This window comes from Enhydra lutris, unplaced genomic scaffold (genome assembly GCF_002288905.1).
Source record: "Enhydra lutris kenyoni isolate GAN:26980312 unplaced genomic scaffold, ASM228890v2 scaffoldscaffold16, whole genome shotgun sequence".
NCBI classification, from domain to species: Eukaryota; Metazoa; Chordata; class Mammalia; order Carnivora; family Mustelidae; genus Enhydra; species Enhydra lutris.
In genome coordinates, this window is record NW_019154100.1 from 24,185,765 (window position 1) to 24,211,265 (window position 25,501).

Consider the following 25,501-nt stretch of genomic DNA (forward strand, 5'->3'; position numbering starts at 1 on the left):
GGCGCGGTCGGGAGGGGGCGCGGCCGGCGGGGGCGGGGCCGGTTTCGCTCCTCCGAGATCGGTTAGTCAGCGCGCTGGGCTGGCTCCTCTCGCCTCCCGCAGCCATGGAGCCGCTGACCTTGCCTTCCGGCAGCGCCGCGGCAGTGGACGAGTACCTGGAGTACCGGAGGTGAGGCTGCGGCTCGGCGGGGCCAGGAGAACCCAGGCAGGCCGCGTCCGCCTCGCCGGAGGGGCGCGGGGGGCACGGACAGGCGCCCGGCGCCCGCCACCTGGGGCTCCGGGAATCCCGGAATCTGTTGTCCGGCTGCTGGGGGGAGGTTTCGTTATCTGGATTTAAGTTTCGTCTTTTTGTAGTTAAATATTGTAATGACATGTAGTTCCAATAAGTCTCTTCCGAGGCTGTTTAAGAGGTCTCCCGCTTCGACTCCTTCCAAGGCGGATTATTAACTCTTAGATATATGCAGAGGTCCAACTGTTTTTTCTAAATGGCCATCGAAGAGTTCACACTGAGTACTCGGGCCTTATAAGAAATAGCAGACGTCGTTTGCATGTTAGTTTAGTAATAGGGTATGTCGTGAACTTCCAGACGCGTTCTCAACCCCGAGGTGCTGGTTTTAGGAGAAAGACTGGTGTATTTTCGATGGTTCCGGAGAAACTCCTCTTACGGAAATGGAAACAGAGCTGCCGCTTTGGCTCGAGGACGCCACTCGCTGCCCTGGGCCCTGACAAAGCCTTATGCACCTGCGGAGACGTGTAATTTCCCCCCGTCTCCCAAGAAAGGTTTTTGGCAGCTGGGAGACTGGGTGAATGGGAATTCCTGGAGAGGTTATAGTGGGGGGATGTGGGGATGAGGGCGCCAGGGGTGACGGGGTCCGGGAGGAGGTGTGGGGGCGATTGTTGCGGGTGGTGGTGCGGGGTGGGGGCTCTGGGAGAACTTGTGTGTATATGCGGGAAGTGAGGCAGTCACTGCTCCGCCTGGGAAATCCCAGCGGCCTGGAAAACCTGAGCGAGAGGGGCTCCTCTGCTTAAAGGTGGTCGCCCCAAATCACCCAGGGTTGTTAGCGCAAACAGATTGCTTCACTGACCTTCACTCCTTCTGACTGTCTCGGTCGTATAGTTTTGGGTAACAGCTAGAGATGTTTGGTAATTCTGAGCCAAGTAAGAGTGGGGAGCTTGATGGGTCAGGCCTCATCCCCTGGTCAGGTGGGTCCCGGTAAGGCCATGAGTCCTGTACCCAGGACAGTTTCCACCCAGCGCTCACTGAGGGCTGGGCCGGCTTCTTTAGCCTCCAAGTCTCCAGGGCTTTGTGTTGACTGATAATGTAGATATTTAGATGTTTAGATACGTGGGTTGTGGGTCTCTGCTATGGTCTCTTGCCTGGTCCAGAAAATGTTAAGACCTGGTGGAAAATTATTTTTGCAGCTTGTTAGTAATGCACATGCTCAGGCCCACTCCAGACCCTAAATTAATCTGAATCTGCATTTGAACTAGATCCCCTGGGGATTCTGTAACTACTGTAAAGTTTGAGCTGCGCTGGTTTGGCAGTCAAGCACAAATGATCTCCATCTTTAAAGACCTGTGTTGATTTTTTTTCCCAGTACCTATTGATATATTACATGGTACCTATTATAATGTGAAATGATACAAAACTTTTCTCAGAATAAAATGCCCTTTGGGGTTTTTTTTCTTTTTTCCTTTTGGTTGTGGGTTTTTTTTTTTTTTTTTTTTTACTATTGTGTATCTAAATTATTTAAGTAAGGAAGAAGGTTGTGATGGTTTCATAGCTTCTGAATTGGTTTTATTTATCTGTCCCAGCTAAAAGCTTGAAAGTATGGGAAAAAGTACGGATTGCACAAAAAATTAAGTAGCATTCTAGAAACAACATCTTTCATGGCTTTTAAGGGGTGATATTTTCAAGGAGAAATTTCTTTAATTTTGAACAAGTTCTTTTACTTGTGCTTCCTTTTTCTCCAGGGATGCCAACTTTTAATTTCTTAAGGAATGAAGAAATAGTGGTGGCTTAATTGTTCCCATAAAACTTTGAAGATAAAGTTTTGGAATTAAAGGATGATCACTCAATATATATGTGGGTTTGAGCTTGTGTAGATCCAAAGGTATTTGTGGGTTTAAACTCCTGGCCAGGATTTGGGTTCACATTACCCATGTTGTCTTCTGCACTGATGTTTTTTGTACTATTGTTTTTCAGGGGGAGTACTATTTTTAAGGAGGAAAATATTTGAATTTTTAGCAGTTTAGATTCTAGCTTTTAATGAAAAGAATGAGCATGTTTGCTTCAGAATCCAAGGAGAAACTGAGATTGAATTTGCGGTAATTGTCCAGTGGTAAACCCGGATCAGTAAAGTCAGATGTCATGAGTTCACTGACTTTTTTTTTTTTTTTTTTTAATTTGGAATCCTCTTTCACTTGGGAAGCAAAAGCTTTATTCCTATTGGTAAATTTGCTATTAACATAAACCCAAGGTAAAAAAAAAATCAAATCTGAAGCAGCATTTCCTTTGACTATACAAGTATAGTTTAATTTTGAAGTGTAGTATTTTTAACCTGGAAAATAAATATTCAAGGCTTAAGAGAAGTTTTTGTTGTAGAATTGTCGGTGAGGACGATGGAGGGAAACTTTTTACTCCTGAAGAATATGAAGAATACAAAAAAAGAGTATTACCTATGCGCTTACAGAACAGATTATTTGTGAGCTGGCGGTCACCAACTGGAATGGATTGTAAGCTTGTGGGTCCAGAGACATTGTGTTTTTGTACACATAGGTAAGATATTGCTAAGTTTTCTGGTGATTAGAAAATGTAAAATTGTAGCAGATCGTATCTTCCTTCTATAAATAACATTACTATGTGATAATTGAGAAATATTTAAAAGAAGGCTTTTATGTACTACCCTAGAAATGATCTGAAGTGGTTTTATTTATTTATTTATTTTTTGCTATAATTAAAAATTTCTCTTCTATCCTATTAGAACTCATTATGGAGTCCATCACCCTAAACATCTCTTCTCTTGCATTTGGTAAAAAAATATTGGTGCCCCTGCAGCTTTGCCGAGGGTCTACTTCTCCCATGACTGGATAAGTTAGTAAAGGATGGGTCATCAGAATGCAAAATTGCTTTAAGAGTTGCTTGAGTGGACCCACACTGAACAGATTACCAACCTACAAATAGAAGCATTTCTCCTTCAATTTACTAATCTCCCTTTGTGCTTTAAGAAACGTGTTGTGTTGATACCTTTCTTTAAGCAAACAAAAATACAAGCACACAGCTTTTTATTACAAATGGTCCTTTTCCGAGTAAGGCATATGGAGGAAAGAAAAGGAAGGAGGCTCTAGCCACTGATTTTTATTGCCTATACTAGAGGTTTGCATTTGTCTGTGTTTGTTGTGTTCTTTACATTTTACTGCTGTCACAGGTCACAGCTATAAAGCTCAAAAGGACAAAGCTGCTTCTTGGAAAAATCATTGAACCTATTATGTATTTTCAGGTAACAACTTTTTAACTTTCTGTTCCAAACAGAGCATGCAAGGAGAACCGCCCTGTTCTCATAATTTCTGGGGCTTTCTCAGGAGAGACTCTGTATAGTCGCTGTTTACATAGAGACTTGCCATCTGCCAAAGGTTGTTAAGCCGTTGCTAGGAGGAGTAATGTTGTATATAGACTAACTTGAAATTTATTTAGCAACCCCAACTGAAAACACTGTGGAGGAATGGAGAATGAGGGTTATGTTGGTATCTTTCAGAATTGAAGAGTAGTTTGGTTAATTTGTGTTGGTTTTATCATTTATTCTTGTACAAATTTAGTGTCAGTCTCATATATGTATAATTATGAACCATGGAATTAACTTTCAAAATGAACCCGCTCCAGCTTCCATGGAAAAGGTCTTTAGTACTAGTCACTCAGTGAGATCTGTCTAAACCGTTATATTTTCCCTGTTATAAACATTATAATTATTATTAAGGTAAATGAAGAACATATAGCAAAATAGAAAACTCACCATCCAAAGCCAGATGCTATCAATACATTTTACTATTCATGTTTTTTTCTTTACATAGTTCATTTCGTTGTAAATGATGTGTGCATATAAATATTGAACAAGTTTTTAATGACAGTCACAGAAATGTTTCCACATTGTTAAGTAGTAATCACAAATAAGATTTTTTTTAAAAAAGATTTTATTTATTTGAGAGAGAGAGAGAGAGAGAGAGATAGTGAGAGAGAGTACAAGCTGGGAGGAGTGGGAGAAGCAGGCTCCCTGCTGGGCAGGGAGTCTGACCAGGGCTCCAACCTAGAACTCTGGGATCATGACCTGAGCCAAAGGCAGATGATCAACCAACTGAGCCACCCACATGCCCCCACGAATAAGATTCTTTTTTTTTTTTTTTTAAAGATTTTATTTATTTATTTGACAGGCAGAGATGACAAGCAGGCAGAAAGGCAGGCAGAGAGAGAGGGGGGAAGTAGGCTCCCCGCTGAGCAGAGAGCCCGATGTGGGGCTCTATCCCAGGACCCTGGGATTATGACCCGAGCAAATAAGATTTTTAATATCTGCTCAATATTCTAGCTAGTCCAGTGGTGTTCATTGTGTGTTCCTTAGAGCTATGAGGGAGTTTCAGCAGTACCACATGGAAGGGCAGGTTAGAGGAAGGACAGACTCTAATTTTGCCTCTTTCCCTTGCTTTAACCAATTCTGCTTTTATCTGTTTTATATATTATGGTTCTGTAAGCGATTTTATTTGCAGGAAGGGTTTCACTGCTAAAAATTTAAAAAACTGTTGTCTATTGATTTACTTATTCATTCCCTTATTAATATGTTGTGTATGTGTGTGTATTTGTATTGCTATTGTAAGTACTATTGCTGATATCTTTATGCACACAACTCTTTCTATATTCAGAAATATTTTCTTGAGGTGTATTTTTGAAAAATGAACTCTGGGTTAAAGGATTTTTTTTTTTTACCATTTACTGATTTTATTTTTATTGACATAGAATTGATATGCAATGTTAGTTTCAGGTGTGTAACAGTGATTTGATAATTACATACATTAGAAAATGCTGTATATGAAATTATATAAGCCATGGGAAGTATGGATGGATCTTTTTAAGTTTCTTGAAACATTAAATGAGAAAGTTTCTTCTATAACACTCTTGATAGCATTGTGAATTATGTTTAATTAAAAAAAAATTAGTTCTCTTTGCTAAATGAAAAATGGCATCTCATTGCTATTTTAACTTGTACTACCTGGAATAATATTAAGAATAATAAATTCAATATTATTTTATTGAGTATCACCTGAAGAGCAGGAAGTGAATGGCTTGTTAAAGAAAATTATAGTGTTTTAACAAAGAGCTTTGGCTTTTAAAAAATGTTGACAATTTATTTTGAAGTTAAAAGTTAAAAATGGAATTATATTAAATGGAAAATGGAAAATTCCATAAAAATGGAATTATATTAAAATAAATCACATTCATATATGTTTATTGAACTCATTTCAGTTTTATAGCAAACCTATGAAAATAAATTTAAATAATGTACTTCAATAGAAAGAATTTTTATAAAGAAGTTCTTCCACACTCGTAGGTTGTGGTTCCATATTAAGAATCTTTAGTGGTACCTTAAGGGAATCATATTTCTTTGTATATTGCTGTGAAAATTTTTCTTAAATAACTAAAGATAAAAATCTAAAGGAGTGAAGGTTTTTTCCGACCAAAGCAATTTGTGATGGAGCTGACAGAAATACTGTAAGGGAGTTTATTTTTGCCTTACTAACAAGAACAGCAAATAAAAATAAAAAATTTTGAATAATTTTGTATTTAACAGGACAGAGATTGTAATTTCCAGCAATCCCTGAATTGTTTTTCTTTCCTTTCATTTGATTTTTTTTTTTTTTTTTTGTAGGTATAAGCAACATAAAACTGACTTTGAAACGATTCCACAGCAACGCCCCATCAGTCTCCCTTGCCGAGTGAGGGGCTGCGCGTGCAGGGCGTACCTTTACGTCCCTCTGAACGGCGCGCAGCCCATTCGCTGCAGGTGCAAGCACTTTGCGGATCAACACAGCGCTGCGTCCGGCTTTCTATGCAATGCCTGTGAGTTACATTGTTAGAAACACACCAACAGAATGTTTGTCTTTCTTTATTAAATATTTAATGTGTCTTTGTGCCAGTTTTGTTTAGTGCCTAGTCAATATTAAACAACTCAGAAAAGTTTGATGGACAACTACTCTAAAATGTTATTTTTGTGGAAAAACTGAGTTGTTTTGCAATCATAAGCCCTAATCTCATGGAATCCAAATAGGTTAAACGATAGTAATAGTTTTTTTTTTTTTTTTTTTTTGTCAGAGAGAGAGAGAGGGAGAAAGCAAGCACAGGTAGACAGTGGTAGGCAGAGGCAGAGGGAGAAGCAGGCTCCCTGCCGAGCAAGGAGCCCGATGTGGGATTCGATCCGAGGATGCCGGGATCATGACCTGAGCCGAAGGCAGCCGCTTAACCAACTGAGCCACCCAGGCGTCCCGATAGTAATAGATTTTAAAAATACTTAGATGTGATCTGATTTAAATTTTAGTTAATTTATTTTTAAATAGGCTCAACACCCAAGAGGGGGCTTGAACTCACAATCTTGAGATTTAGAGTTTTGTGCTCTCCTGACTGAGCTAACCAGGTGCCCCAGATTTAAATTTTTGAATGGGAATTTTATCACCTAAATTCTGTTGAGAGGTTTTTAGAAAGGATCTGATAAGTCGAAAAAAAAATTTGTAATTTGCTGGCAGATTATTATGTTATTGCCTAAAATATAGGCTGATGAGAAAAGCAAAAGGTAACAACAATTTTAACACTTTATATGTGATAGCATCCTTACCTCAATACTTGTACCCAAATCCCAGCCCTTTCACTTGATCGTCCTTTTAATACCCCCTTGGCATAGGTAGGACATTATTTCAGTATTTTCTTCAGTAGATAGTTATTCTAATTTTCATAGTAGTTGGAATTGAAATATGTTATAAAAGACTTTTAATGATGGGGCAGGATCAAATGTATTTTCACTGGCTAAGTATGGAAGTAGTTGGATAAAATTTATTATGCGCTTTGGTTTCCATACACATTTTTTAGAAGTGTGAGTGCGTAAAATTTTGTTAATGGTGTATTCCGGCCTCCACTTCTGTATGTATTTTTTTTTTTTAAATATATATAACACTTTTTTTTTTTGTTGTTAAGATTTTGTTTATTTATTTATTTGTCAGAGAGAGAGAGAGAGAGAGAGGGAGAGATTGAGCTCGCAGAAGCAGGCAGGGTGGCAGGCAGAGGCAGAGAGAGAAGCAGGCTCTCTGCCAAGCAAGGAGCCCGATGCGGGACTCCATCCCAGGACCCTGTGATCATGACCTGAGCCGAAGGCAGCAGCTTAACTGACTGAGCCACCCAGGCGTCCCTATATAACACTTTCATTAAGATATAATTCACATACCATATAACTCATCCATTTCAAGGGTACAGTCCAGTGGTCTTTAATGTACTCATAGAATTGTGCAACCATCACCACAGTCAATTTTAGAACATTCTCATTTCCCCCAAAAGAAACTCCGTATCTATTAGTAGTCGTTCCTTATTCCTTCCTCTCCCCCAGCCCTAGGCAACCAAGAATTACTTCCTGACTCTATGGATTTGCCTATTCTAGACATTTCATATGAATGGAAGCATAGAATATGTAGCCTTTTGTAACTGGCTTCTTTCACTTAGCATAATGTTTGTATGAGTCATAATGGTGTGGCACGTATCAGTACTTCTTTGCTCTCTATTGTTAAACTATTCCATTGTGTCCTTTCTATGTTGTAGGTTGGCTTTCCTATAAAGCTTTTATGGGGCATTCATCCACAGGGAGGCCTCCACGTTCTCTCTTCATCTGGTCCTGTCACTGGGCTATCCACACCTGCTTTTAACTCCATATTTGAGGAGAGGGCCTACATTTCCTGGCTTTACAGTGTTAGCCCAATTTCTTTTAGTCCTAGTTGGTTTTTCCAGTACTTTTTTCCCTGCTATATACCTTACCTTACCTTACTCATTTCAGCATCTTACAGAACAGTGGCTGGAAGAGAGTTCAGGGGCTGGAGGCTAGAGTTTTAGAGGCCTGAGGATAGCATATGAGGGATTCAGATTCAGGTGATTGTGGCCAAGCTGAGCATTTTTAGGGCAGACAACTTAGTACCTATATTTAAAGACCTTTGACTCCCTTCACATCTCGATTCAGGTTCCAAGTGTTCGGGATTCCATAGTTGCTTCACTTGTGCTTGTGGTCAGCCTGCATATGCTCATGACACAGTCGTGGAAACTAAGCAAGAAAGACTGGCTCAGGAAAAGCCAGTGGGACAGGATGTCCCTTATGCAGCGATGGGAGGCTTAACAGGCTTCAGCTCACTGGCAGAAGGCTATTTGCGATTAGATGACAGTGGGATTGGTAAGTGTCAATCAATGAAATGTGAGCTTGTCATATTGTTTTTATGTGTGCTGATGAGAGTGAAGCCCTATATTTGTTCCACACTTTATGTTCTTTAGTTTTTTCCAGAAACCATTCTCTTGTTTGATTTTTATTTTTTAATAAAGGTTTTATTGCTACTATACACTATATGGTCATTATAGAAAACACAAGAAAAAAGATCACTCCTACTCCAATACTTGTATCTAAATCCCAACCCACAATCCTGTTGTTTGTAATAGCTGAGTATTTCTTTTTATTTGATATGATATACTTTACGTGTTGCCCTATTGTATGCAATTTTTTTTGCCATTATAGCTGTCTCAGTTTGGAAACAGGCTTATGTCTGTGTGTGCATATGCTGATGTATATGTATACATGTTATCACATTTATAATAATGTATGCACACACTGCTTGCATACATGAAAGTTTTAAGTAATATAGGGAAAAGTTCAGTTGGATATATCTTGAACTATTGAAGGTAGCTGGATTCTTCTTCTTCTTTTTTTTTTTTAATTTTTCTGAAGTTGAATAGGATTGGGAGAAGAATATGTTTCCTATCTACTTTAAATACTTCTGTGTGTATGGATTTTTTTTCTTGTATTCAGTTTTTTTCAGTATAAAAATTACATAAACGCGAATGAATATTTTCTTGTAAAAGATTCAAACAAGAGAAATGAAGTATTGTAAGGCCCCCTTGAACACCTCTCTACCCCAGATCCTTTCCCAGAGGGTAATTTGCTGTCACTGATAATCGATAATTATATTTGATTGACAATTTATTTTTCTTTTTAGCATATATTTTTATCGTTTTTAACTCGGAAAAAATCTGAAGGCCTGTCATGTCAGAACACGCAAATCTAGTCAATTCTTTGAACCCCCCCACATAATATTCCACGCTGTCAATTTATCAGGTTTTCTAAGCTATTTTGTCAATTTTTCTAAACCTTGTTCATGGCATTTAGATTGTTTCCACTTTTTTTTCTTTACAACTAGTCCTGCCAAAAACATCCTTGAACTTTCTTGCTTGTGTGCTACATAAATCTGACTCTAAGGTAGATACAGAGAAGCAGATTTGTTGGGTTGAAGTGTGTGAAATTTCATTAAGACATTCTGTCAAATTGCCTTCCAAAAATGCTGTACTTGTTTATACTTCCTCTAGATTGTTTAGCTTCCCTATTTCTCACATTTATGCTGGTCACTGATATTGCAGACCCAGTGTTTTGTCAGTCTGACCTGTGAAAATGTTCTTGTTTCAGTCTGATTTCCCTGGTTTAATAACCAGTGAGAAGAGTCTTCTCATATTTATTGGCTGTTTAGCTTTCTGTGACTTGTCTGTTATATACTTTGCTCATTTTTGTATTTTTATCTTCTCTCGTTTATATACAGTTTTATATAATCTATGTACTAATCTTTTGAGCTAATCTATATAGTCTTTTGTACTAATACTTCCGTAGTAATCTATATAATCTGTGTACTCGTCTTTTGTCATTTATTTTGCAGATATCTTCTTCCAAGCTTTTGTCTTTTTTTTTTTTATCCAGCTTTTAAATTTTGGAGGCAATTATATGATTATGTTTACCTTCGTGTACTTTAATACTTAATTCTTTTTTTGTTTCTATGTTTAGCTTTTTCATGTATTTGGAATACATTTTTTTGTGAAAATGTGAGGTATGTATAACTTCAGTTTTTGTCCAAATTGATGGCAAGTTATCCAAACACCATTCTTTCCCAAATAATTTAAACTTTACCTTTCTCATATTTTGTCGTACTATTTTGTGGCATTGGCCTATTTGTCTATTTTGGGTCAATATTACTTATTTTTAATTATTATTCTTCGTAGTATGTTTTGATATTTGGTTTGGTAAATGCTTCCTGTTTGTATTTTCTTTTTCTCTCAGGATTCCTTTGGTATATCTGTATTTTCTCTTCTAGGTAATTTTACAATTAGCTTGTTAGATTCCATAAATCATTTTTCAATTTTCATAGGTGCATGATTGTATTAAGCTCATGGAACAGTTACAGAAAACCCAGTTCCCAATGGCAAAATGTTGATGATGATTGCAGCTTTGTACTTCCACGAGTCTTTCCAGCCTCTTTATATCTATTAATGCATTTAATCCTCACAATAACTGAGTTAAGTGCTATTATTACTCTTATTTTACAGATAAAGAAACTCAGCACAGAGAAGTACAACATCTTTTTCTTTGTTATTCTGCTAATAAGTGGTAGGGCTGGGTTCAAACCAGAAATTGTTCAAGGCTAATTGCTTCTGCTTGCTTGTTGTCTATTTCTAGGGAACTACCATGCCATTTTCAGTGCTACAACTTTATAATAAATTAATATTTATGACTTCATTTCATTACTTCAGAATTTTCCTGACTTACTCTCTAATTTTTTTCAGAACTTTGGCATTATTTTTCGACAACATTCTATTATTACAAAACATTTTATTTTTACAAAAACATTCTATTATTTAGTTCATAATCATGTTGAATATATAGATAAATGTAGGAAAAATTAATATTTTATTTTTCATTTTATTTTTTTAATATAAGATTTTACATATTTGACAGAGAGCACACAAGTAGGCAGAGTGGCAGGCAGAGGGAGAGGAAGAAGCAGGCTCTCCGCCGAGCAGGGAGCCTGATGTGGGGCTCAGTCCCAGGAGCCTGGGATCATGACCCAAGCACAAGGCAGCTGCTTAACTGACCGAGCCACCCAGGTGTCCCAAGAATTAATGTTTTAAAATGTTGAGTCTCTGCATTTGTTTTCTGTGTAGCTGAGTGGAATTCTGAAGTTATCTTCATGAAAGTCCTCAATCTGTTTCTTAATTTTCTTAATTTTATTTGTGGGTGTTTAATTTTTTTTTTTAAAAGATTTTATTTATTTATCAGAGAGAGAGAGGGAGAGCGAGCACAGGCAGACAGAATGGCAGGCAGAGGCAGAGGGAGAAGCAGGCTCCCTGCAGAGCAAGGAGCCCGATGTGGGGCTCAGTCCCAGGACGCTGGGATCATGACCTGAGCCGAAGGCAGCTGCTTAACCAACTGAGCCACCCAGGCGTCCCGGGTGTTTAATTTTTTTATAGCTATCATATGTAGGGTTTTTTCCTTCCTTTATATTTTCTAGCTGATTATTATTTGTTTATTGAAAAGCAAATATTTTATGTTGCTTTTGTTACCAGTCCTTTATTACTTAATGTTAGAGTTTAAATGTTTGGTCAGTGTTGTACATTGTGGTATTTTTGCCTTTTCCAATATTTTATGGCTCTTACTCTTAACTAATTACAATGTCTCGTACTTGCAGAACTGTGCTAAGTAATAGTGGGAATAGCTGGTTCTTGCCTTCTTATGCCTTCTAGTATTTTATCACTTAGGCATCTTATAAAGAGAGAAAATCTCCTGCTTTTGGCCCTTGAGGAAAGGTGTGGTGAGGAAAGGTGAGAGTGAGGAGAGGAAACAAGATGTCTTTGCCTTGATTTCAGATGTAGGGGAGCCTGGGGCGGAGGGACATCTGCTCTGTTAGCCATGTAGAGTCCTGGACAGAGATGACAACTTGCTGATTTGTTTCCTTTGTGATGCAGAAGGAGTCCATAATGCCCAGCTCCTAGTGGGTGGTTGGAAGGCAGCTGAGCCGAAAGGCAGTTGAGACATTTGTCATAGCAAGGGGATCCCAAGCAGAGCTAGAGGGTGGGTGCTCTGAGCTCTGGGGGATTCAGTAGAGGAAGTGGCAGGCATCCAGGGGTTTATACTTCTAGTGAGAGCAAGTGTGAGTTCCCACCAAGCTGCTAGACTAAATCACCACTTACCAGCCTTGAGCATTTGAGATCAGTAGTGCATGCAGTAAGCATAGGACAGCACAGGGGCCTCAGTGGACCTGAGCTCCTTCTCTTATATTTCTCCAACCCCAAGAGAGAGGAGCTGGGGAAGGAGCAGGCGGAAAACTGAAAGAACGAGCAATTGTCCCACACTGTTCAGCTTATAAGAAAGGATTCATTTAAAAAACCAAATAGGATTAAGAGTTTATTTCCTTCCCTCTATCCACTGTGTGGGAAGAGGGATATAGAAGAGGTGGTGGTTTGTGAAGAATATAGAGCACTTAAAAATTTTCTCTACAGCTTCCTTCCTTTTGGTCCAAAAGTCAATGTATTTAGCAGTTGGTCTTTGTAATTCTGTGGTGTGGGGTTGTGGATGTTGCCTCATTTCACTGAATTTTTCTTTATTGTTCATACTTTGTTTTGAGATGGTTTCCCAGTGAGGAACATAGTAAAAAGGCACTTATTCTGTCCTCTTCAACTATAGGTTCTTTGTTCATGAACGTCTTGCTTTTGATAATATTTTTGTGACTGTATTAAGGTTTTGTATCACTTTGTCATAGTTACATTCATGCATAACTTCTTTTTTCTGTGAAAAAGATCTCTGAGAAGTACAAACATACTTCTAGCTAATTCCCTGTACTTTATATGGCAGATAAAAATCTAAATAAAAATTTTTTTATAGAAAAATTTTTTTCTAATTAATCAGCTGAGGTTCTAATTTATTTTGCATTGAAATAACTTTTGTATCCTGAAAAATGGAGATTTAATTTTCATTCTTCATATATTTTGTTCTTAGGTGCACCTTCGATTGAATTATTAGATTCTCCAGCTACAGCCATGGACCACCCATTTCTAAAAGCATTTCAAACATCATCTAGTTCTTCTCCACTGACAGATGGTAATGAAATTAAACTGACAAATATTTTTGGGGGTAGTAAAAAAGAATGTAGATTGATTCATTCTCTAGATCTTTTTTCTTCAGTATTATCACAATTTGGTTATCATTTTATTTTTAAATTGGCCTCATACTGAGAAGCAAGGAACTTCTTTTTTTTTTGAAAATTGCTAAATCTAAGAATTATGAAGATTCTAATAATACAATAATTTGAACTTTTAAAACCTTACATGTTATTGCTTTGATATCTGAATAAGAGACTCCTTTAGTGGCTCTCCCAAGCAGGATCTAATCCAGTGATAAGTATAGGTTAGAAAGGTTTGTCCTTCATAAATTATACATATAAATTATACATGTACATTATACATATATATTAATTTTATTTATTTTTAAGCACTAGTATTCTATTTCCTTTATTAAGACAAGAAAAAAACATTGAAGAGGAATTTTTATGATGCAGTAGGTATTTAATATTTACAAATATTTTTAAATGAGAATTTTCTTTTTATTTGTATTATCATGCAGCCTTTTCATGTACCCTGACTTTCTCCGCAAGGGATTTTTGGGCTGCTTACACAAACAACGCCCAACAAAGTTATGTGAAGATATAGACAGAAGAAACCAAAACCAAGAAAAAGGACACAGTTGTGTCAGCTTTCAAGGTTGATGTAATTGTTGCTGATGTGATTAAGCTTCGGTTTTTTTTTTTTTTTTTTAAAGATTTTATTTATTTGACACACAGAGAGAGATCACAAGCAGGCAGAGAGGCAGGCAGAGAGAGAGAGAGGAGGAAACAGGCTCCCTGCTCAGCAGAGAGCCCGATGCGGGGCTGGATCCCAGGACCCTGAGATCATGACCTGAGCCGAAGGCAGAGGCTTTAACCCACTGAGCCACCCAGGCACCCCTAAGCTTCGGTTTTGACAAGTGTAATGGTAGTGAAGGCACAGAGGAAGGTGTGATCAGTTAAATACTTTTCATTATTAGAAAGATACTCATCTATTATTATGGATTCCTCAGTGCTCATGAAAGTTATACTAGTGCTGGATTTTAAAGATGTCTCTATAGTGTGACACTCAATGATGTGGTGACCCACGGTCCTTCAGAACTGTTTTTCAGAAGACACAGGTACACAAGTCTGCCTGTGGTCCTGAGAAACCAGTTACCCAGGCCTTCTCGGTATGGGGGCAGGATGGAGATGGTTCCCCATTCCAAGGCTCAGCCTGTAGGTCTTTCAAGATGGTGGTGATGAAGTCCCTAGGCTGGCAGGGCTTCTTCCTCTTACTTCCGTCCGGCCAGATGTTTGCTCTGTCTGGTCACTGTCCTGGCACTGGGCTATTTTGTGTGGGTTGTTTTGTGGCCTCAGAGTATCCCTTGTCAGAGCCTTGGGCCTCTTGGCTTCTTCACTCAGGACTTCGTGGACCATCATCATACTCTCTTACATGTGGCCACTGGCTTGCTTGGCTGATTCATGTGGGAGAGTCCTTGTTAGCCATGGTTTTGTGTAAGTCTAAAGGCATCATGGCTGGATGGCTCAACTACTCTGGTTCCTACAAACTTTCCTCTTTGGAATAGCATCTCTCTCCATCTTGATTGCTTATGGACCCAAATGCCAAAAAACACACTCAAAGAAGATATCCAAAAACTTTCTCTGCACTTTTGACATTCAACTTCACTGTTTTGGGGTTCGGGGAGGGGAATGCTGGGGAATGCTGAGTTTACTTGATCTTTCTACTTTCCGGAAATTGAAGACCCTCTAGTTATTCGATATTCTTTCATATGCTCTGGTTGAGCTTGACCAGAAAACAGGAAAGGATTTAAGCTTCCCAGTTCTGCAGACTCACCTATTTGGCCGAGGGCTTCCAGCTACCTTTTTGAGGTCCTTGGCAGTGTTGGTGCTCTTTCTATCGTCTGGTTGAAGCTGTGTACTTAAACTGCTTGTTGGTATAACTTTGTTCGCACCTTCTGACTAAGACACCATACCCTTACCACCCCATCTTAGCTCTTCTTTCCCCCAATTTTCCCCACCTTTCTGAACCAAGAGAGTAACACTTCCACCATACATCACTTCCACACACACCAGGCACCTGTGAGGCAGGATCTTTTCCTCTCAAACTTCCCTTTCTCACACCACCAAGAAAGATAAGGAAGATAAGCAAGTGCCTGGAATGGGCCAGGCCGAGCAGTAACCTAGAGGCACAGAGGACGCGCTGAGTACCAAGAGGAGAGGATGGAGGAGTGCCGTCCCTGATGCGGCCGGCCAGAAGCCGTCCTTCCCTCCACACGGCCCTGAGGACAGCACTCTGTGGTGTGCAGGGGTCTGATGGCCCCTGCTAGATGGCTCCTTCCGGTCAGAATCACATCTTAGCTTGATTGTTTTCCAGCACCTGTCCCTTTGCCTTGCACACAGGTATTCCATCAGTGTTTTCTGAACCATGGACGGAAAGAAGAAACCTGTATCTTTTCCACACTTGCCTATTTTTAGTCATTTTTTCCAGACTCTGTAACATCTCCCTCCAGCTCAGGCTTACTCAAACATAGACATTCCTGAGCTAGAAGTTCTAACTGGAAGCTAGTTACTACCTCTCCCACTCAGCTGGTTAGACCTTTTTACTGCTGACTGGTGAGGGTAGGAGGGTCACTGACTCTGTCCCCTGACCTTGGCAGAATGTCACCTAGGAGCCCTTAGGGTTCCTTTCCTGGAGGACCACCTGCCTGTTGTCTGGGAACTAGACCTTGTTTTCCTTCTATGATGCAGTAGGGCACGTTTTCACTTTTAAGAAACCATTTATGAGAGACAGCCCCCTCCCCTACAAAAGAGGCCCCAAATAAGAGTACAATCCTGAAAGATTATGGACTATGAATTGTTTCTAATGGAGATCACTTTCTACAACTAAATCTTGGTTTTCCTGTTTGTCTTGTGATGAAGGGATTACCTTTTGGTAAGGAAAAAGATTTTAGAGATTTTTAGTTAGACATCATGGAAATCCAACCCAGATTTTTTAAAAGCATGGTTCCCTCAAAAGAGAAATAGTAATGCAATAATATTAACAGTTACAGTAACAATATGGCAGATTATTGAATGAAATTAATTAACTTGAATAAATGAAGTGACTTGTCTTCTTAAAAAAAAACTCTCTTTCAGCAAATGCAGCATGTGGTTGCTCATTTCTGATAGACACTTTGATGAAAGTGGTAAAATACCATTTTACCAGGTAAATGGCAATATACCATTAAACTGCAACTCACTGAGAGTGATTCTACAAGCAGCTTAGCTCAAGTGGTCCAACATGATTCAGGGAAAGACCCAGAGTTTTGAGATGAATGGATAGATAGCACATATTCTTAGCACTTTTTCCTTCTTTTTCTCAAGTCTTTTGTTAGATGATTGACAGAGTGTGGTTATACACTGTGGTGATTGGAGTTATGTGATTTTGTGCTGCTGGTTGAGGGTAAATTTATATGCTTTAAAAACTACCATGTGTGTTCAGGTTGATACTCTGTTTTGGAAATGAGGGGACCCTACCAACACATTCACCTGAAAAGGGAGGTGAACTTTTCCATGGAGCTGGGCTCTTAGTGCACCTACAAAGAAAACATGGTTTTCTTTCCCAAAGCAATTTTAAATTCCTTTCACAACTCACACTAGTGCTTGTTTAGTTTTTAAAAGTGAACACCATGGAAAATGGCTAAAATTATTTTAGTTTTGAAAAATTTCAAAGTAGGTAGTATCTTGGTTGCTTATACAGACTGCCACAGTCCAGTCAGGTGCTATACCAACATACCATAGACTGAGTAGCTTATGCACAACTGAAATTTAATTTCTCACAGCTCTGGAGACTGGAAGTCCAAGATCAGGGCGCCAGCATGGTTGTGTTCTGGTGAAGGCCCTCTTCCTGATCCACGGTTGGCCCTTCTCATTATGTCCTCATATAGTGGAACAGTTGAGGGATTTCTGTGTGGTCTCTTCTGTAAGAGCACTAATCCCATTCATGAGGACTTCACCCTCCTGAGCACCTCCCAAAGACCCCACCTCCTAACACCATCACATGGGGCATTGGGATTTCAACATATGCTATGCTGAGGATTTCAACAAACACAAACATTCAGACCTTGGCTTAAATCTTCTGTAATTACTTTTGTGCATTATCTGTTATGGTGTTATGTGAATTTCTAGTTTTGCTATAAAATTTAAAATGTAAGTTGAACAAAGCTAAGTGTGCTCTTGTGTGAGATAGCTGTATATTGTTATTTAGTATGAACTAGTTGCTCATTAGGAGAATGTTTGCCAATGGAAATTACTTTGTCTTGCAATGCTCTGCTTCCTAAAGAATTAGGTAGGACACCTGGGTGGCTCAGTTGATTCAGTGTCGGACTCTTGATTTTGGCTCAGGTCATGATCCCAGGGTCTTGGGATCAAGGCCTGTGTCAGGCTCTGGGCTCAATGGAGAGTCTGCTTGAGATTGTCTCTCTCCTTGTCCATTTGCCCCTCTGCCCCCTAAAAACAAAGGAATTAGGTAGTAGGATCTACTACCATTTAGACCATTCTGGTTTGAAAAATAAAAAAAAAAATCACTGGTAAGAGGAAAGTTTTCTTTCTGCCTTTTTTCTTTTTTTAAAAGCCCAGCAGAATTTATAATTCCATAAATATATTACTTAGAGTTATTTTTTCCTTATTAGTAGGTACAAGTAGTCAAGTTTCTTCCTTAAAGAGACCTGAAGAGGATGATATGGCTTTCTTTGAAAGACGATACCAAGAAAGGGTAAGTTTGTTTTATTAAGCATTTAATTTGTGACAAGAACACAGTAGAATCACGTATTGATTGTGGATCATCATTAAAAATAATTTATAAAGCCTTTACTTACAGCTGGTGTTAGACCTTGAGACTTATTTAGAATGATTCAGAGAGAAATAGGATGAGTGAATAATATATATAATGTAATAGTTAATTTCTGAAGGTCATAAAGATTGTCTAAATAGATAAAACTGTCAATAATAAACATCAGCTATCAGTAGATTTGTAAATTATATGTACTTTGAATTCTTTTTTTAAAAGATTTACTTATTTATTTATTTTAGAGAGAGAGTGTGCGCGCGCACAGCCATGTGCATGGGTGGGAGGAGGGGCAGAGAGAGAGGGAGAGAATCTCAAGCAGAGGCCCTGCTGAACAAGGAGCCTAATGTGGAGCTCAATCTCACAACCTCGAGATCATGACCTGAGCCAAAATCAAGAGTTAGACACTCAACTGACTGAGCCACCCAAGTGCCCCTGTATCTTGAATTCTTAATATGTAATATTTCTTCTCAGTGCATTCGAGGTATATCTAGACTTGAATTAAAATTACCCATTAGCCTTTCAGAAACTGAACACTAGATATAAATGTATTTAAGCAATTCCCAGGGCTCAGTAACTATAGTATTGATGTGTTCCCAGCTTTCAGTAGTGATAATTTGCCTCAGTCCTCTACCACACTATAAACTCCTAGGGAAAAAACAGTACTTTATTCTTCTTTATATTTTCCCCAGAACTAACTACAATGCCTTGTACATAATAAGTTTTCAATAAATATTTATGGAAAATTGAAAAAGGAAACATACTAATTGATACTCACTTTCATACATGTCATATCGTTAGACATTTGATGTGTTTCATGGTGGTCATATTTGAGAGATTTGTTTTTGTTTGTTACCAGATGAAAGTATATTGGTTTGATGAGATATGGGGGATGGTATCTGGCCACATGGTAACATTCTCCAAAATGCTTAGGATTATTTTATAGTTGCTCTGTGGGTGTTTATTAACTCTCCAACTAGGTAATAAGTGTCATGAAGGTAAAGACACTCTTGTCACTTTTTGTTGTAGCTTGTTGAGTAACAGAAGATATGGAGAAAGAAGACCATTAAATAAATTTACCTCCTAAGAGGAAAGGGAGGAGAGGACAGAGAGAGCAGCTTGGTTTTTCTGATGAAGAATTTTGAAATAGAGGGGGAGAGTCCTGGATATGATTTAAGGCAGAGCTAGAAATAGAACTTTTTGCAGTGATGAAAATGTTCTTTCCCTGTGTTGCAGCTGTTCATCATGTGTGGCTAGATAAGTCTGATTTTAAATAAACTAGAACTTAAAATTATTTTCCTCAGTCACAGCAGCCACATTTCAGATACTCAGCAGACCACATGGGGCTAGTGGCTACCTTACTGGAGAGCTCTCATCTAAGAGAAAGAAGTAGTAGTAGGATCTCAGGGAGGGAGATGAAATGGCCAGAGCGAGGAAAAAGAAGGCTCTTTTTACAACATCTTTAAGGCTAGACTTTTAATCACATCACTCTCCATTTCTGCAATACATGAGTTCACAGCTGAATTTTAGTTTTCCCTTCAGAGGCTTATGAGGGAGAGGGTTCCAGAACTCCTTCCTTCCCTCCTTCAGGAGCCTGGGTTGTGCTGAGTGCCTTGAAAACATGCCGGTGGTATTTGCTTGTGGGAAGACAATGGCGGGAGTGATTGTTTTAGAGGATATATGCGGCCAATCCAGACTGCTTATTATAAATAGACTGAGAATTTATGGATTTACAAGATGTCATTTATAACTCTCCATCTTGTGTGATTTATGAATTTACGAGGCACAGCTTATAAACTTCCCAGCCTGTGTGATTAATGGCATATAAAAACTAAGAAGCTCAACAACTTCCTAAACAACTTCCTCTGAGCTGACGTGTACTACTATACATGTTGTTAGTATTTGAATTTTACTCCAAAAAACCAAGATATACACTGTTGAGGGAAAAGGGATGATTAGGAAGCTAAATCTGGTGGGTCACAAACCCTTTAGAAAGCAGTATGATGTCTGTATCTGGTTTTGCTTGTATCGTGGTGCAGTGGTAACATTTAGTGTGGAGAAGACTTTACCCTAAGTGTGAGTTGGCTCTGACAATTGAAGCCTTTGTGGTAATGCAGTTTACTAATTACTTTTAGGTATTATTGAAGAGTTGCTTCATTTCTTCTTTTATATATTAGGCCAAGTTATTTTCTTCCATTGTGGATGACCCTAGGAGAATTTTATTAAGGAAACATTTGTCAAAGATGAACTAGGTGCAAGGTGCTATTGCTGTGAGTGCCAGGAAACTGAAGAAGAAACAAAGGAGGAGGAGGAGGTATCTTTGCTCGTCAGACCCTAGATTAGATGGATGTATTTGCTAAGTATTATTTCAAGTGAGGAAGCCCTGCTTTGGCTTTGTTTGGTTGTTTAGCATCTTGTCTCTTTGATCTTACTATAAATCTAACACTTGGCCCTAAATGAGAGAGGAAAAGGGACTAGCATTTGTTGATTCCTTATTAAGTACCTGGATTTTATACATATGATCTCATTTATACTTTTAGAACAACCTTGAGAAGTACCTATTATTGTGACTTTTTTTTTTTTTTTTTTTTTTTTAACAAATGAGAAAACTAGGGACGCCTGGGTGGCTCAGTTGGTTAAGCAGCTGCCTTCGGCTCAGGTCATGATCCCAGCATCCTGGGATCGAGTCCTGCATCGGGCTCCTTGCTTGGCAGGGAGCCTGCTTCTCCCTCTGCCTCTGCCTGCCATTCTGTCTGCCTGTGCTCACTCTCTCTCCCTCTCTCTCTGACAAATAAATAAAATCTTTAAAAAAAAAAAAAAAAGATTCAGATGCTCTTCTCTGTGACCCCAAAGACTATAATCTTTACCTTAGTATAGGGTATTCCTTTGGGGATCCTTCAGATGACTTGTTGACTAATACAGTGTACGAGAGTGATATGCATGTATGGTTTTTGAATGAGGTTCCCAACCAACTCAGAGAGGAGAGAGAGCGGAAAAATGGGGATGAGAGAGAGGTGAAATACATAAATTTTATTACTGGGAAGTTACTATTTACAATTTGATGAAATTGGATAGACTGGTGTTACTAGATTCCTTCTGGTTTCTTGATATTATTCCTATCACCTTAGAAGATAGGAGGCCCTCCACCTACCATGCCCCATACTTTCTGTCCCTTTCTCTTACAAGGATAAGGCAATGGGTGCTGCCTCAGGGAATTGTAAGGGGCAAGTGGGCTTTGTGTTCTCTGGGGTCTTTTTTCCCATAGAAAGGATTTAAATGTTTCTAAAGGTCAGAAGGCCACTACTTAGGATCTGTAAACTGCTTCTTTGCTTCAGTTACACTGGAGGGTAACCTTCAGGGAAGTAACTGTGGAAATGTGAAAACCAGAATTTCAGGAAACTATCCTTAAAGCAGCCTATGTTCCAGGGATAATCCAGCTGCATTAAGTGAGTTAATGTGCATAGACAGGATGTAAGGTTATGTATTTAAGCTTTTATAAAACAATTTTTTTTAGTGGCAGTTAAAATTAATTTATTAATTTTCTCCAAAGCAATATTCACTATATGTTATTTTTATTAAAATGCTTCTGTAAAGTTGAAATCATACCATATTTTAAAAATGCAATTGAGGGGGTGCCTGGGTGGCTCAGTGGGTTAAAGCCTCTGCCTTCGGCTCAGGTCATGATCTCAGGGTCCTGGGATCAAGTCCTGCATCGGGCTCTGCTCAGCAGGCAGCCCGTTCCCTTCTCTCTCTCTCTGCCTACTTGTGATCTCTCTCTCTGTCAAATAAATAAATAAAATCTTTAAAAAAAATGCAATCTACTATTAGATTTTGCTTTAGAATTTAGCAGCTTATATAACTGCTAAATAACTGTGAAATGACTGTGATTAATGAGACATGAATCCAAATAAAGTGTGTACAACTTTTTTCTTTAGAATGTTTTACAGATTATTTTATCAACAAATATTCTAACTTTACAGATAAAAATGGAAAAGGTTGCTAAGCAGAAAGGAAAAGCACCCTTGCCATCAAGTACAAAACCTTCATGAAGACTACTGGGAAAATTAAAACCATCATCCAAATAGGTCTTGTTTGTGTTTGTTTAAATACATCAATACAGTTTATTTTCTCTCAAATTATTTACTTCTTTTACTATGTAAAAATGTTATTTTGGTTGTTTCCTTAATTTATTTAAACAAGTGAAAATTATATTACTTTTATCAAAATTCATGATTTACTATTTTGTATATACTTTTTATCTCTCCTAACAAATGAGGTTGTTTTCATATTAGTCAAAACCTGAAAATATAGTAACTGTGTTTAGTCTGTCATAATTTAACTTTTTGAGGTTATTTAAAAAATTAAGTATGTTATTTTGGGTTTTGAATAAATGTATAAGGAACACTATTTAAAAATAGTAAGTCAAAATCCCTATTTTTTATTTTTCAAACTTTGTAATCTTGATTTATGTTTTTAAATAAAAAAGTGTATTTAAAAATTATATAATCATTTTCTAGTGGAGTCTACTGATTTTTAAGTAGTTTTATTGATTATGCATTTTATGTAACTGTATTGAACTTCTTGTGTGCCACCTCAAATCCTCTGAAACACTTCCAGGCAGGCTTCTGACAGCTTCTCATGGAAGCCATTTGATGGCATTTCATCTTGAAAACATTTCATTATTCCCTTGCTTTTTTTTCCCAGGTATCCTCTGACAGTGTGGCTTAGGATTGCCTACTGGAGCCCCTCTGCCATCATAGATGTGTGAAAGATATGGAGGAGTTAATGACCTTGGGGCCACCCTTGACTTATGAATAAATGCTCTCTCTTCCATCAGCTGGGAGAATTCTGAGATGCCTTTCATAAGGCATTTTCCTCAGAAAATCCTGTGGGATTAAGTACCAGTCACCTCTAGCAGTGGCCAACTCTGTAATACATTCTTATGTTAGCTTTCTTTAACTTCTCCCTTTCTCATCCATCTCTCTGGTTCTCTCAGATTATTTCTCAAATAAATACCTGTATATGAGTATTTGTCTTGGGCTTCACTTTTGGGTGGTGGGTAAACCCAAACCAAGAGGGATACCAGGAATGGCCTTAGAAAGCAAACCCTCTGGATGGGATTCTATGAGTGGATCATTCACTGGACAGATGACAATAAAGACCCCATAGCTAGTGGTAAATGGCATAGTGATAACTCCTGTCATGTGGATGGGTCACAGTTACTGTACTGGATTTGAGTAGAGTGCTGGTGGAAGGTGAAGTATTAGGTTATACAGTAGCTGTGGCATTACAGTGGAATGGGACTAATGGAAATAATAAAGATAAAGGTGTTGGTTAGTTATTGTTAACTGCTTTACCAACCTTGAAAATAGAAAATGACATAGGCTCATGTTAGCCATTTAAGTCAAGGCATGCTGTGAAAGCCAGAATGCCTCTATACCTCCATTTAAGGAAAAATCTCATCTGTAGATGCTGGCAGTCTATACTGACAATCCAGCCCAAATAGAAAAGGTGGCAAAGATGCAAAGGAAATTGAAGTCACAGCCTCGATTATCTCCTCCAACAAAGTCAGCATGCTGACAGGAAAAGACTGGAATGCTGAATCATAGAAAGGGAACATTTGTGTTGGTGAACCTCAGAATCTTGAACCCTCATGTTTCCTTGATTCCCTGAGCCACAGAAGTGGCCTCCTCTCCTCCACTTTGCTGATAGCAGTCTTCACTTGCTTGGAAATCCTGCAAAGAATTTATCTGGGGCACTTGTATTGTAAGATGATAATTGTCCTCCTTAAGACTCATCCCTGCTACCTCTTCTTAACTCCCGTACTGGTAACTAGGATCAGGTCTCAGCTTACCCTAAGTGGGGAAATACAGTCCTTTCTATAGGAGGATAGGTTACAATCTGAATGAACTGCAGGTTCTGGTTAAAATGTTTTGGCAGGAACCCAGGAAACATGCCTGGGAGTAGGTCTTGAGGATGTTGGAGGAGGATGGAACATAAGGCCTGATAGGAGAGAGTAACATGGTAGCACTTAAACTCCTGACTTGGGTTTTAATGCTTTAGATATCTGGAGTTGGTTCTAACATACTTGCTAGGACGGCATCTAGAAGATACAGTGGAAATGCTAGAATGTATTTGGCATGGTATTGAAGAAGGGGTCATAAAGCTCAGGAATGTTGCAGTGTTAGAATGGATTTGTTGTTTGAAGCTTGAGAAGCTACCACTTGAGTGTTTTCCCTGGGAAGGCTCAGATGACACTCATAACTAAGGCCATAAAAAATGTACTGGTGAGAAGCGTGGTTATGGCTGACCTCTAAAGGGTAGAATTGGTGGTAGAAGATAACTGCTATAATACTGGGCTCCTTGATGTCAGCGTAGATGATGGGATGCAGAAAGGTTGAAGGCCAGATTGTGGAACCTGTCAGATGCCCAATGGATGGAATTAATGGGTACTAAGACATGGATCTGTGGAGTTTAAGATCATGATGTTCCAAGGGGCAAAATAGAAGGACAGCTGATTAGGATGTTACCTGACTTGTATATCCACTTGTATAACTACTAGCAGCTAGTTTTCAATCTTAGGCACTAATGGAAGGGAAAGCCCAGATTCCCTTGAGGGAGAGTCCTCAAGTATATATGATAAACATCACCTTGATCCTTCCCCAAAGGGGCAGCCATTTAGCAGGGTAACTATGCAGTGGAGAAAGAAGAATACTCCTATCTTTCAACCAAGGACTTTTGAATATAGGGTCTGAGCTATATGGATCCCAAAGGACCAAAACACAATTGTGCTCCTCTGGTTTTATGCAAGTCCAGTGATAAATGGGGTCCCGACTAAAGTCCATCCCAGTGGGTATAATGGGTCTGACCCCACTCTATTTCTGAAGTAAGTATACATAATTGGGATAGATATACTTAGAAACTGATAGAATCCTTGGGCCTACATTGATAGTTCTTGCTTCATGCCCCATATACTTCTCAGAAGCTGCAGGCTTGGGTCAGAGTTAATGACCCAGGGGCCTCCCTTGATTGAAGTGTTATGTAGGCACAAAGTCAGTGAGGCTTTAGAAGACTTGAACAACTATTAACCGATTTTATGTAATTGACATTTATAGAACACTCAACCCAATAATAGTAGGATACCATTCTTTTTTTTTTTTTTTTAATGCACAGGCAAGGTTTATTAGGTTGACCATACTCTACATCACAAAACAAGTCTCAATACTTTTAAGATGATTCAGATCATGATGTCCTCTGACCACAATGGAATTAAATTAGAAATCAATAACAGATATCTGGGAAATCTCCAAAAATTTCAAAGTTCTATAATACGTATCTAAATAATCCATGGGTCAAAGAAAAAAAATAATGGAATCAAAGTACTTTCAACTGAATGAAAAGAAAACATAACAATATTTGTGGGATTTGGCTAAAACAGCACTTAGAGGAAAATTTAGGCACCAAATGCCTATATCA

The 25,501-nt window shown here is 38.6% G+C and overlaps 1 protein-coding gene across 4 annotated transcripts; it reads left to right on the top strand.

Moving 5' to 3' along the window:
• The first annotated feature begins 104 nt into the window (after positions 1-104).
• On the top strand, positions 105-22,074 carry LOC111147393 (family with sequence similarity 221 member A). Of its 4 annotated transcripts, XM_022503396.1 has the most exons (7): positions 105-169; positions 2,606-2,779; positions 5,913-6,103; positions 8,256-8,462; positions 13,095-13,196; positions 17,871-17,953; positions 22,006-22,074. In XM_022503396.1, the coding sequence occupies exons 1-7, from the start codon at positions 105-107 to the stop codon at positions 22,072-22,074; spliced, it is 891 nt and encodes a 296-aa protein (XP_022359104.1). The 4 variants fall into 4 exon arrangements, with proteins under 4 accessions (XP_022359104.1, XP_022359105.1, XP_022359106.1 ...); XM_022503397.1 differs by lacking the exon at positions 13,095-13,196; XM_022503398.1 differs by lacking the exon at positions 2,606-2,779.
• The last annotated feature ends 3,427 nt before the right edge of the window (positions 22,075-25,501 follow it).

What these genes read in the sequence shown, in the direction of transcription:
- LOC111147393 (XM_022503396.1), top strand. Translation starts at nt 105, where the DNA reads ATGGAGCCGCTGACCTTGCCTTCCGGCAGCGCCGCGGCAGTGGACGAG. An exon ending in TTGTGTTTTTGTACACATAG is followed by an intron (nt 2,780 to 5,912) that starts GTAAGATATTGC and finishes TTTTTTTTGTAG; the next exon opens with GTATAAGCAACATAAAACTG. An exon ending in CGGCTTTCTATGCAATGCCT is followed by an intron (nt 6,104 to 8,255) that starts GTGAGTTACATT and finishes ATCTCGATTCAG; the next exon opens with GTTCCAAGTGTTCGGGATTC.